The sequence below is a fragment of the Tripterygium wilfordii genome, chromosome 18 (assembly GCF_013401445.1).
Source record: "Tripterygium wilfordii isolate XIE 37 chromosome 18, ASM1340144v1, whole genome shotgun sequence".
Taxonomy (NCBI): Eukaryota; Viridiplantae; Streptophyta; class Magnoliopsida; order Celastrales; family Celastraceae; genus Tripterygium; species Tripterygium wilfordii.
Genome location: NC_052249.1, coordinates 1738413 through 1754217, shown reverse-complemented (window position 1 = coordinate 1754217; position 15805 = coordinate 1738413). Strand labels below are relative to the sequence as shown.

The window sequence follows — 15805 nt, the reverse complement described above, 5'->3', positions numbered from 1 at the left end:
TGAATTAATAAGGGAAAAAAGCATGAAGCATTAAGATTTAAGATATTTGAATATCCTACAGAAGGATTTCCATAAACAAAACAACAGAATTTGAAGATGCAACATCAATTAAATAACAGCTCTTGCCTCACCCAATTAACATCATCAATTTGCTCGATGATGTTCAAGTCATTTTCTACTTCTTTTTCTCTAGTTGATTGTCTTTAACCTTATATTTCTGATTTTGATTCAAAAACTTAAATCACTAGTGAAAGGCACAAATGGAAGTATCACGTTTCACTGATTTGGAGGACCATTCTCCTTTCTAACCCACTGTACTGTTTGCTTTCCCTCACTTGGTACTCCCTGATTCCGTCGGCCAGAGTTCCGCTGCCCCTGGTTGCTAGGCCTATTAAATAATCTACTAGCATTTGGTTCAGAGGTAGGATCTCTTTGTTGTGTCCCACTGGCATCCCCTCTCCAGGTTCTTGGATGCGTTGAGGTGTGTTCTGAGCTTTGATTGCCCCGGTGACCAGGCCTATAAGGGGAGCCACTGGAACTTGGTCCAGAGGAAACTGTTGGATCTCTTTGTTGTAGCCCAGTGGCTTCCCCTCTAGAGGTTCTCGGATGTGTTGAGGTGGGTCCTGAGCTTAGATTGCCCCGGTGACCAGGCCTATAAGAGGAGCCACTGGAACTTGATCCAGAGGAAACTGTTGGATCTCTTTGTCGTAGCCCATTGGCCTCCCCTCTCGAGGTTCTCGAATGTCTCGAGGTTTGTCCTGACCTTTGACGCCCCCGGTGGCCAGGCTTATAAGAGGAGCCATTGGAATTTGGTTCGGTGGAAACTGTTGGGTCTGGCTGTTGTTGCTCAGTGGCTTCTTTTAATGTCTGTGAATCTGTTGAGACTGGTTGCGGGAGAAACATTCCAGGCAACACAACTAGATCTCTTTTGGGTTCAATTAAGCCACTGTTTTCTTGCTGTAATTTTAGTATAGCTTCAAATTTCTGTCTCCTTATGTTCTCTGAAGTGGCGTCAAGGACCTCATTATCACTAACTTCATCTCTATCAGAACTCTGCGAGCCAATTGGCAAAGACAATGATATTACTACAATTTAGAATATAATGGAAGGCAATAGTGTGAAGTGTTTGGACATATAAACCAGAAAATATAGTCCAATCAGTATTAAGCTGGGACATAACATAATCCAATTAGTATTTAAGTTCCCAGTTTGAAACTCGGGTATCAACACATAAGAAGTCTGATCCTCTTGAAACAAAAACAATGTTCCCTATATTAATGATGAATAAACCATTTACTGTAGTTGTGGAAGCATCAAATGTACCAAATATTAATTTTGCAATTGTGTAAATATGTAAGGCGTATCATCAGAATGTCAATCTAACTTGGGGACATTCACGTAGTAATAGTTCCAACCGCTAATCCTATATAGACAATATCATTGCACCCTTTCAATGTTTGCTATTTCAAAAATAAAAGCTAGAACACGTCCCTGGAGTGCTCCAGAGACTCTTCTACACTCGTAGCACTGAAAACGGCCTAATTCTCAACTTCGAAATATTTGTCGGTCCCGAGTATGGTTCATTGACTCATGTGCCCTTACGCCCAAATACCACAGAGGGAAGCTAAAAATCTAAATCTACAAGCCCTATTAAATTGTACTACATTATGTTATTTCTTATCTAAAGTTAACTAGACAGCCTTTCATTTGCTTAAGAATATCAATCACAGGGCCACAGGACTAGAGTTGTCAACAGACACAACACAACCTGCAAGTAATGCAAGTGCCGAAACAACAAATCTTTTAATCAACAAGAAGGCATACCAGTTGTGATGAATGAGTCCCAACCAGATGAAGCACGTGTTCAAAATCCTTTGCATGAAAAACCTTACGACAAACAGGACAGTTTCCCATACTTTCCTCCTTTACTTCATGCACATCTGGCAACAACAGTACTTCATTAGAATTGATTTATCACAGAGCATTCTAAGGGTTTTCAGATAAACAAAATGTCATACATAACAAAGCTCTAGTGCCAGAATGTGCTTTACTTCCCATGTCATTATAGGGACAAGCAATATAACGGCATGTAGAATGGCAGATCCCGTAGTAACTCTCAAAAAATTGTCCCCATACTTTCTTTCGGTATTTGAACCCCATTTAGGTAACATACCATTTTGATGATCCCCATCTCTCATTGGCCGCAGAGTTGTACCGTGAGAATAATTAGGATCAGTTTCCTTCTCTGTCCTAAGCCATTTCCACCATCTGATAATGCACTCACTGCCATAATTTTATCAAGTAAAGGAAATGAAAAAGAGAATTGAACAAACAAGGTCAATTAAAACAAGAGAATTGAAGTACCTGTGAAAGCAATGAAAACAAGACATCAATTTCATAAACGGCAAGGTTACACATTGCTCATCTTCAGAAACCAAAGGGCACAAACACAATGGACAATCGCCATCTGGATGATTCATGGCTGTGAGCTTCTCCACTGCTGCCTAGAAATAACTCTCAGTTAGGGCCTCACATGGAGACAGACAACTAAGACAGTCTATACATGCAACTTTAAATCACATCTGACCAGACAATTTAAACCTGCAGCTCAAGAATTTAAATCTCACTTTCAAGGACACAAATAGGATAGAACTGTTTTTGCAGGCGAAAAAACTCTGAAGCACTGTATTAAACTTTGTTAAGAGAACATGGAAATGGTCCAAGGTATTCCACTAAGAATATAAAGCCATATTGCATCGTCTAATTTGTAAAACTTTTGTTTCTAGACTGACTTACTGACAAAACAGTTTGCTGTTTGCAGATACTTCAAATAGCTCAAAATTTTCAATTATTTTAAATAGAGTACAAACTGTTAGAATCATCCATTATATCTAAGATTGAAACATATCAAAATTAAAATTTCCCACACCCCAAGACTTCCAAGAAATTATTGCCACTTGCCAGATTAATAGAGCAACAGCTACCTCACATAGTGTTACAAGCATTGAACAAGAGGATAGTTCAATTGCTTTGTCTTGTATACTACTTATCAGGTGACTTTGCCTCAGTTCATCAAGACCCTTGGATTCTATTAGACTAATGCAAGGTGGCTCCTCTGGATACTACAAGTGAAAAAAAAAAAGGATGGAAGTTAGAGGACAAACAAAAAACCATAAAGCACTAAGACCAATGCATGTAGGTTGAGCAACAAAACTCTATATGGCCCATGATAGAACAGGGATGAAAAAAAAAAGCTGGCAAAAATCATTTTAAAGTCCAACCGAGATACAGCAGTGGCTATGTTTTGCAGTCTTAAATGGTTTATCAAACAGCAAGCATAATTAGGAGAAATGTTGTCATGATTTGGAACAAGATTGATGAGTGGAACAACACCTAAGGCAAGTGATCAAAGAATAACGATCAAGTCAAAATAATCTAGCAAAACCATAGTGATAAATGGAAAGGAAGCTGCATCATAAATATATAAAACTAGCAAAGGGGAAAAAAGGAACAATGAATGAAAGAAAAATGACCAAAGGAAGGATGTAAAAAATAAAGAAAATGCAAGCAAAAGGATGAAAGAGATTATTTGAGAAAAGTTACAGAGCAAAAATATTCTCTCTAAGAATATAACTAGCAACATGAATGCAAACAATGTTGAATAGCTAAGAGTTGAATAACCATGTAATCCCATCTCAATTACAAGGGTTGAAGAAATCTAGACCCAAGCGGTAGATTTTGTAACATCTCTAATGTAAAACTTGAACTGTTGAACAAATGATCTAACACTAAGTCCTATAAAAAAAATTTAAACAAAAAACCCAACAAGTCAAGATCTTTTTGTCACAAATTCCTTGAGCAGAATCATCAAAGGCAAACGCCTCAATAAGCCTATGCATTGTACCTGTCTACATAGTATAATAAAACGTACCTTGGAGCCTGCTCGTATCCCTATAACTGCCTCCACAAACTACAATTCACAATCAGTAATTCGCAAAAACAAATTAGAAACAAGATTCATAACCAGGAACACCACAGATATAATTCAAAATTTCACAAATATGTATCGAACATGCCACTTATACAATAAACCCCTTTATACAATTGGATGCGATTAGTGTTAACTAAGGTAGTCAACTCAATCTAAAAACTCCTCCAATAAAGACATGATTAACCGAATTTCTCAGCATCCAAGCAGAAAATCATATCCGAATACCGATAGGAGTGAGAGGTGAGGGGGGATTGGAGGGACCTGCTGAGAGGAGATATCAGCGGTGCGAGGCTTCAAGTGGAGGTGAAGATGAGGGGGAAAAGAATCAAGCACTACGAAATCGTCTCCATACACCGCTTGTACGGCTTCTAGTTCTATCAACATTTCTTCTTCTTCGGCCATCTCCGCACACATGATACATGGAAGGCTTCTTCCTCCTTAGAGTGACGGACTGGTATGAATATTAATTGTTCCTCCAATATTTTGGGCCCACATTGACATGCCCAACTCCTTGGCCCATGGGCCGTCGATGCACGATTTTTTTCGACAAAATATAACATTTGGTCGCTCAATTATACCCTTAGTTTCACTTTCGTCTTTAAATTGTTTTTGCTCTTTATTTCATCCTTCAAGTGATAGAGTAGTCGAAAAAATCTAACGTGACATATATTTGACATATCAGGATAATCATAGTTGACAAACGGGAATGATATTATCCATAAACTATTAATATTTAATACTTTTAGTGCTTAAACTATACAACAAAATGGTTTGGGGATTTGGAAGAGTTTGATATTTTGAGGATTTTGTGAGAAGATAGGTGTAAAATTTAAGCCAAGTGAGATGATATGTGTAAAAATTACATAAACTGGGATGTCAAGTATGATTTTTCTAATGTAGGAATCATTTGAGGGATGAACGGAGTACCTTTGAATATTTGAGGGACGATTTTAAGAGAAAAAAAGTTTAATAATAAAACTGAAACTAATGTTATAGTTGAGGCATCAAATGTATATTTTTGTTGATATTTTTCATATTGGATATTTAAAAATAATCATTTATATATATATATATGTGCACAGGCTAAAATGTTTAGCATAATTAAATACATAAAATTGAAAATTATTAACCTATAAAATTATCTTATCATAGAAAAAAAAAAGGTTATACATTCACAAGTTAAAGAAAAAAAAACCTGAAACTAAATGAAAAATATAATTCAAAGGAAATTACTATTATAGAAAATTAAAGTGGAAATGAAAATATAAAATAATTTTTAAAATTTAGAATCATCTCAAATTACCCGAAAACATATTTGTTTCCAATATATGGAAAATAAGCATCTCTTGAAGTTGTGGAGAGTTTTATATAGTAAAAGTTATAATACTCTTTTAATTCCTGATACTTAAGCTATCTTGTTACATTAATTGTACTTTGAATTTAATCGATTTTATTAATTTAAGAGTTTTATCTATCATCTAATTATCATACCAAGAAAGGCTAGGAGAGTCATAATATAATTACAGGGGAATAATCGAAATGACCCCCGAATTTTGACAAATCGGTCGAGTGAGCCCCTGAACATCATTTCGGATCAAATAAACCCCTGGACTTTGATGAATACCCTTCGTTAGCTCTATATCATATTTTTCATCCAAAATCGCTGATGTGGCTCTTAATATGTGGGATGGGATTACTCACATACCTAAAGATTTACCCGTGTAGGAATTAGGAAAGATTCTAATGCATTTTATCTTTGGATGGTTTAGAAGTAATTGGCTTGTGCTACTCAAGAAAATTGCAATCCTTTCAAAGAACCTGGGGGAGGTCCAGTGTTGAACAACGCTAGACCCAACTAGTGCACCATTTCAATGCACCAATTTTTTTTAAAAAAAAAAATCATAAATATATAGGTTGTGTTTGAGAGTCTAGTTTTCATAGGTTTTTGGATGTTTTCATGGTTTGAGTTATGAGTTACGAGGTGTTCGACTCTAGAACTCCCTTAATCCCCGTCAAATTAGTGCATCGGTTGACGGTTGCCAGGATTTTATAACTAACTGGCTTGCGCTACTAAAAGAAAAGAACTTATTTTATTTCGTATCCAAACAAATGCCTTGAGAGAGACCCAATAATTGATATGCCTTATCCCCCTTTTGAGTTTTGTCCCTTTCTTTAAATTTTTTTTTGTCTATAGTCTCAGACGTTCATAGCAAGGTGTATTATCCTAGTCCTTAGATAAGGAATGATTCTTGAAGTATTCAGCACTCAGCAATTTAAAGCTTTTGGGTTGATTATCTCATTCAATAGACAATGTTGATACCAACGAGCAGTGGTTCGATTGGCAATCGACTGAATTGCATATGTGCGTCCAATATCCGATTTCAATGAAAAATAAATTTCCAATGATGTTTAAAAAAAAGAAGAAGACAATCTTGGTACTCTTTTGTCCTGATACAGGATTTTGGAAGAATTTGTGAGATCAAAATGACAGCATACATTTAGAGCATCGTCCATTTCAATGGGGATTTTCTATAAATACAAAGACAAAAGACAGTTTTCACATGTGGGATGTTTTCATCTTTTATCAAGACTTTTAATACCATATCGGACTGTATAATCCACTGAGTGACATATAAACAAATGCCATGATTCTTGCATACTATAAATGTATTTTCTAGGCTTAAGTACTACTGAGACGGCCTATGAGAATAAATCGTGCGGGCCCGTGACACAAATTAAGGCGGACAATATTTGTTGATATGTATAGGCTTGAATTTCTAACATGATATACGGATCAAAGGCTCGATCCATTTGGCCTCGACCTCTACACATGTCCATTTGTTGGGCCTCATATAACCGAATCTACAAAATACGGAGGAGTGACAAGACTTTAATCCGACAACGGATTGACATAACCGAACCGAGTAGTATATAAATAAAATTCAAACATTTCTCGCACAACAAACATGCGTTTTCTGATCCAGCACTACGAAACGACCCAGGACAACTAATTTGTACAGGACTATAACCCAAAACAGATAATATTTGTTGATTAGATTTCTAACATGAAAACCCAAGTGAAAAGAAGAATCGATTCTCATCAAACAGACATTCTTTAACGATAAGCTCAAAGGGCAGCATGCGAAGCGCGAAGTGGGAAGTGGGAACACTAAGTGGCACATACGTAAATAATCGGAATCAAGGTCTCAAAATGTAATTTCCTTAGATAATAAATAAAAAAAAAATTCAGGCGAATATTATAAATTTATAATCACACTCCATACGAGCTCCATCGAACGGACACCGCCGCCCCCACCACCAACTACTAATAAATTAAGGGGACGTTTTAGATTAGGTTTCGTTCTCACTGTCTCATCTCCTTCTGTCTCTCTCTCTCTTGCGGCTAGGGTTTTTCTCTCTCTACTGTAGCTTCTTTTCTGTATCTAACGCCGGAAACTGTAATTTATAGATCTATGTATACGCATCTGTGTTTATGGAGGTTTTGAAAAGCTAGGGTTTTGTCTTGGTCGCCCGAAGAGGTGAAGTTGGTAGAGAGTCGAAGGGGAAGTTTTGGAATTATTCGGAAATGGCGACCATGAACCCGTTCGATTTGTTGGGAGATGACGCGGAGGACCCGTCGCAGCTGATCGCGGCGCTGCCGCAGAAGGTGGCTGCTGCGACGAAGAAGGAGTTGGGGAAGGGGAAGCCGGTTGCGGCGGCGGCTGCTCAGCAGAACAAGCCCGCTAAGCTCCCATCGAAGCCACTCCCTCCGGCTCAAGCTGGTGACTTTCTTCACTTTGCACTCTTCTATTTTTGATTCATGGCTTAAGTGTTTGTTGCATGTAGTTTGTTTTCGCTTCATCCGTGTTGCACTTTTTGTGTTGCCTGTTCGCTAATGTGTGATAGGTTGATAGTATGTGTTGCGTTGCTCTGTGAGTTGTAGTTGTGGTATGGTATTGACGTTTGCCTAAGTACTGATTTTGGTTTTGAAAGATACAATCTTTTACAATGTTGTTTGAATTGTTTTTTGCCTTTATTCTTAGAAAGTGCTTTCCTTAAGAGAGACTAAGGGAAAATATTTGAAAGAGTCTTCGCTGTATGTTGTGGTTGTTTCCAGTGTTTTTTCCCAATCTGACCAAACACAGTCTTCTGGTTGAGAATCGCTTCTTAATCCCAGAAAAAAGATATCTTCTTTTAGTGGGTGTAGTTGGACTTCTGGTCAGAAAATTGTAACTCGGACACAACAGCACCAATTTTCTTGTTCTCATGACTTTTTATTGTTAATAACCTTAAGGAAAAGAACCGTTTAAATCTATAGTAACCAGATAATATTGTGTGACATGTGGGAATGTTTTAAGTTTTTCTTCTTCTTCTTCTTCTTTTCATCTCCTAATGATTTAGAGCACAATGTTGTCCATCTAAACATGATTATACATAACTATATCTGAATCTTTTTTGCATGACAAATAGTGAGGGAGACAAAGACTGAAGCTGTCCGTGGCGGAGGTCGTGGAGGTGGAGGTGGACGTGGTTATGGGCGTGGGCGTGGTGGTGGAGGCGGACGCGGATATGATCGGGACTCCGTTTTCAACGAGAATTCATACAACAGTGGAGCTCCTGCTGGTCAAGGTGCTCCGGAAGATGGAGAGGCTGGGAAATCCTCTGAAAGGCGTGGCTATGGTGGAACTCGTGGTCCTTACCGCGGTGGTCGCCGTGGTGGTTTCAGTAATGGAGAAGTCGGTGATGAGGAGCGGACTCGTAGGCCCTTTGAACGTCGTAGTGGCACTGGGCGTGGGTAAATATTTATTTTTATAGTTCTTTCTCTTCAAATTTTCGTTCAAAAAAAAAGATAGTTAGTTATCTTCACCAAAGTCTTTTTTGTTATAATTTAGTTGATAGTTGATAGTTTTATCCTTACTGTTTTTCTCAAATATTGTTCCCTGTTCTGATGTGCAGAAATGAATTTAAACGTGAAGGGTCTGGCCGCGGGAACTGGGGAACTCCAACTGATGAACTTTCTCAGTGAGTGCATAAATTAAAAACCATCTCTTGTATTTGAAAATAATGACCATTCTTTATATGCTCTTAGAACACTTTCTTTTGGTTTGAAAGGGCTGCCAGCGGTGATTCTGCCTCTTGGGTGCTTGCCTGGGTCCCCAAGTGAGCAGAGGCCTTAGGTCTGTTTTTGTGTTAAATCAATTGATAAACAAAATTACATTCTAGCTAATAAATTTAAGAAAAAAAGAAAAATTATAAATCCTAAGCAGGTGGCCACTTGATATTTGTGAAAAAGATGGGATAGTTGGGTTTCAGTTCAATTTCTTTTACTTTAGACATGATGATGATACAGGGTCTTGGCTTCTTGTGCTTCTAATGCTACCAGGAGTATGCTTGTAATATCTGTAAACTTTATCTTTTACTGATCTTACATGTAGGGTGACCGAGGAAGTTGCTAATGAGAATGAGAAGAGTCCAGGTGCCGTAAAGCCTGTGGGGGAGGAAGATACAACTGATTTGAACAAGGAAACCCCTAAAAATGAACCTGAAGAAAAAGAACCCGAGGATAAGGTAAAGATTTTTCTATCATCATGTTATGGCTGCTTTGTTTGGATTTATGTCATGCCTCTGTTTTTTTTTTTCCTTTTCTCCTATGAAATTTTGTGTCAAAAACGTTGTAAATGTTTATTATGTGAGATTAATGTCGTTATGTAATGTACTGTCACAGGTTTAAACTGTTTATTTCGTGCTCTAAAGCTGCTTTTCCCATCCATTTGTGTGGCAAGCTTCTTTTTTTATTATGTGGTTTTTGTTCATATGAACAAACTGTTACTCTCTTACCAGGTTACACAATTTGTACTTTATGATCAAAAACCTTTATGCAAGTTCCACATGAGCTTCACATTCGTACTGCAGGAGTGGTGGTTTGGTTTTGCTCACTTTATGTGTTTTATCAAATTGATGAATTACTGGAAATTGGTCCGATATATAGGAGATGACTCTTGAGGAGTACGAGAAGGTCTTGGAGGAGAAGAGAAAAGCACTCCAGGCGCTTAAGACTGAGGAAAGAAAGGTTGATGCCAAGGAGTTTGAATCCATGCAACAGCTTTCAAACAAGAAGGGCAATGATGATATTTTCATCAAATTGGTGAGATCTCTATGGTGCCTTCCCAAAATTCAATTACCTTCTAATTTATTGATCTAAGTATATCTACTTACACTAATTTTTCTTTTAGGGATCTGAGAAGGACAAGCGCAAAGAAGCTGAGAAGGATGACAAAGTGAAAAAGGTACCACCGTCCATTATATCAACTCCATGTCATTAGTTATACATGAATGTCAGAGTGCCTCTCATGTTTTTGCTATTTATTTTCTGATATTTCCCGTCTTCTGATGTAATAATGCAGGTCTTTGCATTATTATTGTCCACTCCTCTATTTTCAAGCATCATCCTTCCTTTCTCCTATGGCTTATTTATTCATTCGTTGACTTGGTTGGCCTGTTGGCTTTTTAAAAATGCTTTGTATTCTTCGTGTGTTGAAATTAGCTATAATAGTATTCTACTTTGAACACTCCTTAACCCATTCTCTTGCTTGCGGTCTATCCTTTCCATTTGCCTTCATCATCCTAATCTAGACAAAATATTTTAAAGTTACTTGTAACCTGGATTTTCGTCAGATTGACATAGGCAAGCTGCTTATGACTTATGTCTGTCCTTCGTAGACCTTTCAACCACTGCCTGCAGAGGTCATGGTCATGGGCATTGGGCTTTTTGGCTTCTCCAGCAAAAAGGGGAGAAAAAAGAGATAATACCTTCAGTCTCCCCAATTCTCATCTTTGAACATTGCTGACAAAATTTACATTCCGCCTTGCACTTTCATCGTCTCCCATTAGAAAAGGCTACGGGAAAATTTTTTAAAGGGAAAAAACTGCATCGTTTGCCATGCCAATATGGAATGCTGTTCCCTTTTTCTCTCTAGTAGATGCTGCAGGATTTTATTTCTACAAACCCATATCTAATCATATTCTTTGATCTCGCATTCATGACTTAGCACGTTTACATTTACTCCCTGGAAAAAGGTAGATAGAGAGATTTTTTGTTACCGAGTTTCTTTGACTATAGGCCTGTTGTTGACTATGTTCAAAATGTTCCTTGGAGTTCTAAATTTTCTCAGTTTATAGGTTTTGATTTCATGTTAGTGTAATGTAATTTCACACTTTTCTTAGCATATGTGACAATACTGAAAGGTGGTATTTTCTGCTTTGATGTTCTTAGTCTGTGAGCATCAATGAATTCTTGAAGCCTGCTGAAGGGGGGAGGTACCAAAGCCCAGGTGGCAGGGGCCGTGGACGTGGTCGTGGTTCAAGAGGATTCAGTGCGAGAGATGGGACAAGCAATGTGCAAGCTCCTGCCATTGAAGATCCTGGGCAGTTCCCAACGTTGGGTGGAAAGTGACCCCACTTCCAATCTCGTTGGTTTTTTTTCTCTTCCCAATTTTGATTTTCTTGTGGGGACAGAAGCTACTAAGAATAATGTTGTCTGTATACTATAGCTGTTCCTTTAGTTCATTCGTGTGCTAATGTGCTATGATACAACAGATTAAATGGAGGATCATGTGACAACGTATTTGTGACCTATATAGTTCTTTACTCGGTTTTGATAATTGATCATTGTCATCAAAGTCTTTATCTCAAAAGTTTGGTTCAGCTTCTGTTTTGATAATTGTTTTTCTGTTTTGATAATTTCATTGTTGCAAAAATCGGCCTAGTCGGCCGACTAGGTGGTAGTCAGCGCTGGCCACTGTGCCTAGAGTGTAATTGGGTCACTTAATCGGTGACCCGATTAAGCCCCTTCTAGTTGGCCTAGTCGGGGCTAGGCCTTGTTTTTTGGGCAAAAAAAAAACCTGCAACCCTAAATCGCATCAAAAACAGTGTGGGAGTGTTCTTCTTCCTCCCCATTTTCTCAAACAGAATAGTGGATAGAGATCGATGAAGATGCAAACAGAATAGTCGATAGAGATCAACGATGATCACGAGATCGACCAACAGCCCAGTGGTGACTTCGATGATTTCTAACCAACAGAGATTGACCCAGTGGTTACGTTGTCTTCCGACTTCGATTTCTGCCCTTAGGTCTCTTCTGATTTGTTTCGCTGCTACATCTCTGTTGCTTCGTCTTTGGAAGCTTCTGGTTGTGGTCTCCTTCTTGGCTTCTCCACCCTAGCTCAGTATTTCACGTGAACAATAAAGTATTGGGCAGTAAAGTATTGGGCTCTAGTTGTTTCTAAACAATAAAGTATTGGGCATGGTCACACTATTTGAGTGGGGCCTTGACACTTGGATATATTAATTGAAGTATTGAGCTTGATGCATGACTCATTCAAACAATGTTGTTATGTGTATATAATATTCTCTCTATGAGAATGATTTATTATTAGTCTCTATGAGTATTGCATATATTAAATATATATATATATATATATTTAATTAAAAAAACTCAAAACTATTAATCCGATTAATCCCCGACTAGTCCCCGATTAATCCAATTAATCCCTAGTCCCCGTGAACCGCCTAGTGGCCGACTAACGATTTTTGCAACATGGATAATTGTTATGGAATATATTCAGGACTCCTTTCTCTTTTCTTCTCTTGCAAAATGGAAAAACCACAAGATTAGAATGTTTTTAAGTCCCAAGTTTTTGCATGTATCCTCGGGCAATCTGATGGGCAGCTGCATGTGGTAGGTTTTGTTGTTTAATTGTTAGCGTGATTGTTAAGCATGAACCTTGGCTGGAGCTCCGCAGATCTGATGACATGTTTGTGGTTGTACTCTCTTTTATGTCTACACTCTCTTTTGCGTTACATGTTCATAATTTATGCACTTATAATGTGTCCATAACTTGATAACACGAGTAAAATGTGAGACTATAACTAGGTGGTATAAGGAGAAGTAAATGTGGAAACCATTTAGAGTTAACAAACCATCTAGATTATAGACACGAAAATTATGGACACATCATTTTTGCTCTCAAAATCCAATGACAATAAATGAATCGAGTAATACATCGAGCCAGAATAGATTGGGGTTTGAAAAAAAACAATGATGAAGCTTCATTCCTCAGCAAGCCCCTTACTTTCTATTAGATTAGTAAAGGGGCTGCGAAAATGGAACATCTTACCTTTTGATTTTCAGAGAGAGAGAGCACAAACAGTTACATCCAGTTATAACTCGGAATTACCAACAAACGAACAGTGAATTGATGCCAGACGTGACTGCCAACCTACAAAGTACAAACCCAGCTTACTTCAATCTGGTGCTCGACCAGATAGATAACTTAGTCCTACTGTCATTTTCATTGACCTCGTTCTAAATTCATAGTTTACCAAATCAGGATCACTACAACTCACTTTCAAATTAAACTTAAAATAAGTCTGAACATACGAAACACGAGTTTAAACATAAATGGAATGATAAGATGCAACCATCAACCCAACAGCCCAAGTCTATTCATAGATCCACGGGTGAAGGCTGCTGCTCCAGCTGACGGGGCCATCAGGGAACCACAATGCAATTTCTTTCCTGGCACTCTCTACTGCATCGCTTCCATGAATGACATTCCTGAAAAGTACAAGAACATAAATCAGATATATCGAATCTCATCTCAGTAGGGAGCAATGCAACAATTGGGAAGCAAATCAAAGGCAATTCATGGATGTACTAAACCTAAAGTTTTCATTTGAAACTTCTTTATCAACACATGACTGTATGACTGTTTACTCGAATATAAATTACACCTAACCATCATGGCAGGACAATGTTTCGTCTTGGCTGAAGAAAACATCCCAACATGATCACTCAATAACACCTAGCCCATAATATTGCAATATTAACTTTTTTGGGCATAAAACCAAATATCTACAAATTTATTGACACCAATGTAGACACATGGTTTAGGAAAAAATGATAATGGCTAACACCATCATATAAAGTATCAAGAGCATATTAGAGGAGGTAGTTACCTGCCAATCTCAATTGCAAAGTCGCCACGGATTGTTCCTGGGGCAGACTCTGCCGGGTTTGTGGCTCCAATTATCTTGCGGCCAGTTGTAACGACATTCTTACCCTCCCAAACCATAGCAACAACAGGGCCTGAGATAATGTAGTCAACAAGTCCATTGAAAAATGGCTTTGCAGAAAGATCCTCATAGTGTTTCTCAGCAAAAGGACGATCCACAGTAATAAGCTTCAGACCTGAACACAGGTAGCCAATTACAGCCAAAGGCAAAAGGCTTATATCCAAATTCAGAAGGTTGATTAATTTCAGTCATGGTAGTAATTATCATAACCAAACCAGGTAAACTATCAGACATTTATTTAAGTTATATAGCAAAAGTTATCATAACCAAACCACGTAACCAACGGATGTTCAATATAGCAAAAGTTACCTTTCAAAGTGAAACCCTTCTTCTCAAATCTGCCAATGATTTCACCAACCTGGAAAACTTAAGCTGATAAGAAAATATGGATTCCCCCTCATAATCAAACACTTAAACTGACTGATCGAACTTAAAACTAAATAATCATTATTCAGGCTATAAACAGGCTTTTACAAACAAAAATACGAATCAGGCGTTACATATGGACCAAGCTCAATCCGAATCAATAAAAGAAGCAAACCGAAAATTCAAATTAACCTTAGAGATGTGAGTTATTGTCTAATATCACACAATCACAAGCTCTAACTAAACTTGAAGAAGCAAATAACCAATCAAAATCAGATTTAACACAAATAAACATTCTCATTTCATATGCTAACCGAAAATATACTTAACAACTGCAATAAATCTCGCATCGGCGCATCCTGTAATTCAAAGGCAATACCAACTAAACACAGAAACGCGAGATTTCTCTTCTTACACTCCACTCAAAACCAAATCAGGTTTAACAAAAAAATAACCAGACATTTCGTCTTCCATGCAAATCATCATCGAAGCCGAACAGCAAGGATCGTGAAACTTACCAGGCCTCTTTGGACCCCGTCAGGCTTGATCATGATGAAAGTCTGCTCCATCTTTGCTCTGCTATCTGGTTCAGCCTTGGGTGTCGGGATGTAGAGTACTGTGGAAGGAGTGAAGGGAGTGAAGGGAGATGGGTTGTATCTATATATATAGTAATTGGAGATGGGAACCCTAACACTACCTCTGAATCTCTGATTGCCAAAAGAATATTCGGTTAAGATTTTTAATTTTATTGTTCCATCCCACGTGGAATGATGACGTGGGCCATTGAATACCGAGTAGTGAATACTGATTTGCTTTCACGGCTCTCTTAGGCCTTAGCCCAGCCCATCTAATGCAATTCTTTTTATTCGGTCCACTTCAGGATGGCCCACAAATTCTAATTCTCTTCATTCAGCCCATTTCAATTGGGTCCACTTTAGATCAGCCCACTTCTTCTTCTTCTTTTTTAATTGTAAATAACTATAATTTTATGGTTCTGCTAAAAATTTCAGTTTCCAGTTCTTAACGGACATTCCTTTTTCTTTGGAACTGGATTCAAACGGTTGAAATTCACAGCCCAACCACTACAATAATATTATTCTCTTTGGTCTTGAAGCCGCAAGTCTTTGTATAGAAAACGCTTTATTGAAGTGAGAATGAATGAGCTTTGCTTATAATCACTTGAGTGAGATTATATCAGACTGAGTTAGACATATGTGTATCTAATATTCAATTCCAATGAAAAATATATTTCTCAGTGATATTTCAAAAGGAGTATATTTATTTTTTCTAGTTTGGTTTTGAACACCCACGAAG

At 37.8% G+C, this 15805-nt stretch overlaps 3 protein-coding genes across 4 annotated transcripts; 1 reads left to right on the top strand and 2 right to left on the bottom strand.

The window, feature by feature from the left end:
* On the bottom strand, window positions 1-4429 carry LOC119984889. 2 transcript variants are annotated; one of them, XM_038829039.1, is made up of 7 exons: window positions 4253-4429; window positions 3932-3970; window positions 2985-3122; window positions 2365-2504; window positions 2174-2283; window positions 1825-1940; window positions 1-1053 (listed from the first exon to the last, which is right to left on the bottom strand). In XM_038829039.1, exons 1-7 carry the CDS (start codon window positions 4403-4405, stop codon window positions 277-279), a joined length of 1473 nt encoding a protein of 490 aa, XP_038684967.1. In that variant the 5' UTR covers window positions 4406-4429; the 3' UTR covers window positions 1-276. The 2 variants fall into 2 exon arrangements, with proteins under 2 accessions (XP_038684967.1, XP_038684968.1); XM_038829040.1 differs by lacking the exon at window positions 3932-3970.
* Window positions 4430-7310: 2881 nt separating this feature from the next.
* On the top strand, window positions 7311-11670 carry LOC119984074 (RGG repeats nuclear RNA binding protein A-like). Its single transcript, XM_038827836.1, has 7 exons — window positions 7311-7773; window positions 8462-8786; window positions 8948-9013; window positions 9427-9559; window positions 9981-10136; window positions 10225-10278; window positions 11265-11670. Exons 1-7 carry the CDS (start codon window positions 7578-7580, stop codon window positions 11442-11444), a joined length of 1110 nt encoding a protein of 369 aa, XP_038683764.1. The 5' UTR covers window positions 7311-7577; the 3' UTR covers window positions 11445-11670.
* A 1518-nt stretch (window positions 11671-13188) lies between these two features.
* On the bottom strand, window positions 13189-15162 carry LOC119984076 (nucleoside diphosphate kinase B). The gene is made up of 4 exons (XM_038827839.1): window positions 15010-15162; window positions 14435-14483; window positions 14009-14240; window positions 13189-13607 (listed from the first exon to the last, which is right to left on the bottom strand). Exons 1-4 carry the CDS (start codon window positions 15058-15060, stop codon window positions 13493-13495), a joined length of 447 nt encoding a protein of 148 aa, XP_038683767.1. The 5' UTR covers window positions 15061-15162; the 3' UTR covers window positions 13189-13492.
* Window positions 15163-15805: the final 643 nt, after the last annotated feature.

Bases quoted from the DNA above. Each gene is read 5' to 3' on its own strand.
- LOC119984074 (XM_038827836.1), top strand. From the start codon at position 7,578: ATGGCGACCATGAACCCGTTCGATTTGTTGGGAGATGACGCGGAGGAC. The intron at 8,787-8,947 runs GTAAATATTTAT...TCTGATGTGCAG, and splicing joins CGTAGTGGCACTGGGCGTGG to AAATGAATTTAAACGTGAAG. The intron at 9,014-9,426 runs GTGAGTGCATAA...TCTTACATGTAG, and splicing joins CCAACTGATGAACTTTCTCA to GGTGACCGAGGAAGTTGCTA.
- LOC119984076 (XM_038827839.1), bottom strand. From the start codon at position 15,060: ATGGAGCAGACTTTCATCATGATCAAGCCTGACGGGGTCCAAAGAGGC. The intron at 14,484-15,009 runs GTAAGTTTCACG...TAAGTTTTCCAG, and splicing joins ACGGGGTCCAAAGAGGCCTG to GTTGGTGAAATCATTGGCAG. The intron at 14,241-14,434 runs GTAACTTTTGCT...ACCTGTGTTCAG, and splicing joins GAAGGGTTTCACTTTGAAAG to GTCTGAAGCTTATTACTGTG.
- LOC119984889 (XM_038829039.1), bottom strand. From the start codon at position 4,405: ATGTGTGCGGAGATGGCCGAAGAAGAAGAAATGTTGATAGAACTAGAA. The intron at 2,505-2,984 runs GTAGCTGTTGCT...AGTTATTTCTAG, and splicing joins TGCTTGTAACACTATGTGAG to GCAGCAGTGGAGAAGCTCAC. The intron at 1,054-1,824 runs GTATGCCTTCTT...ATTGGCTCGCAG, and splicing joins GGACTCATTCATCACAACTG to AGTTCTGATAGAGATGAAGT.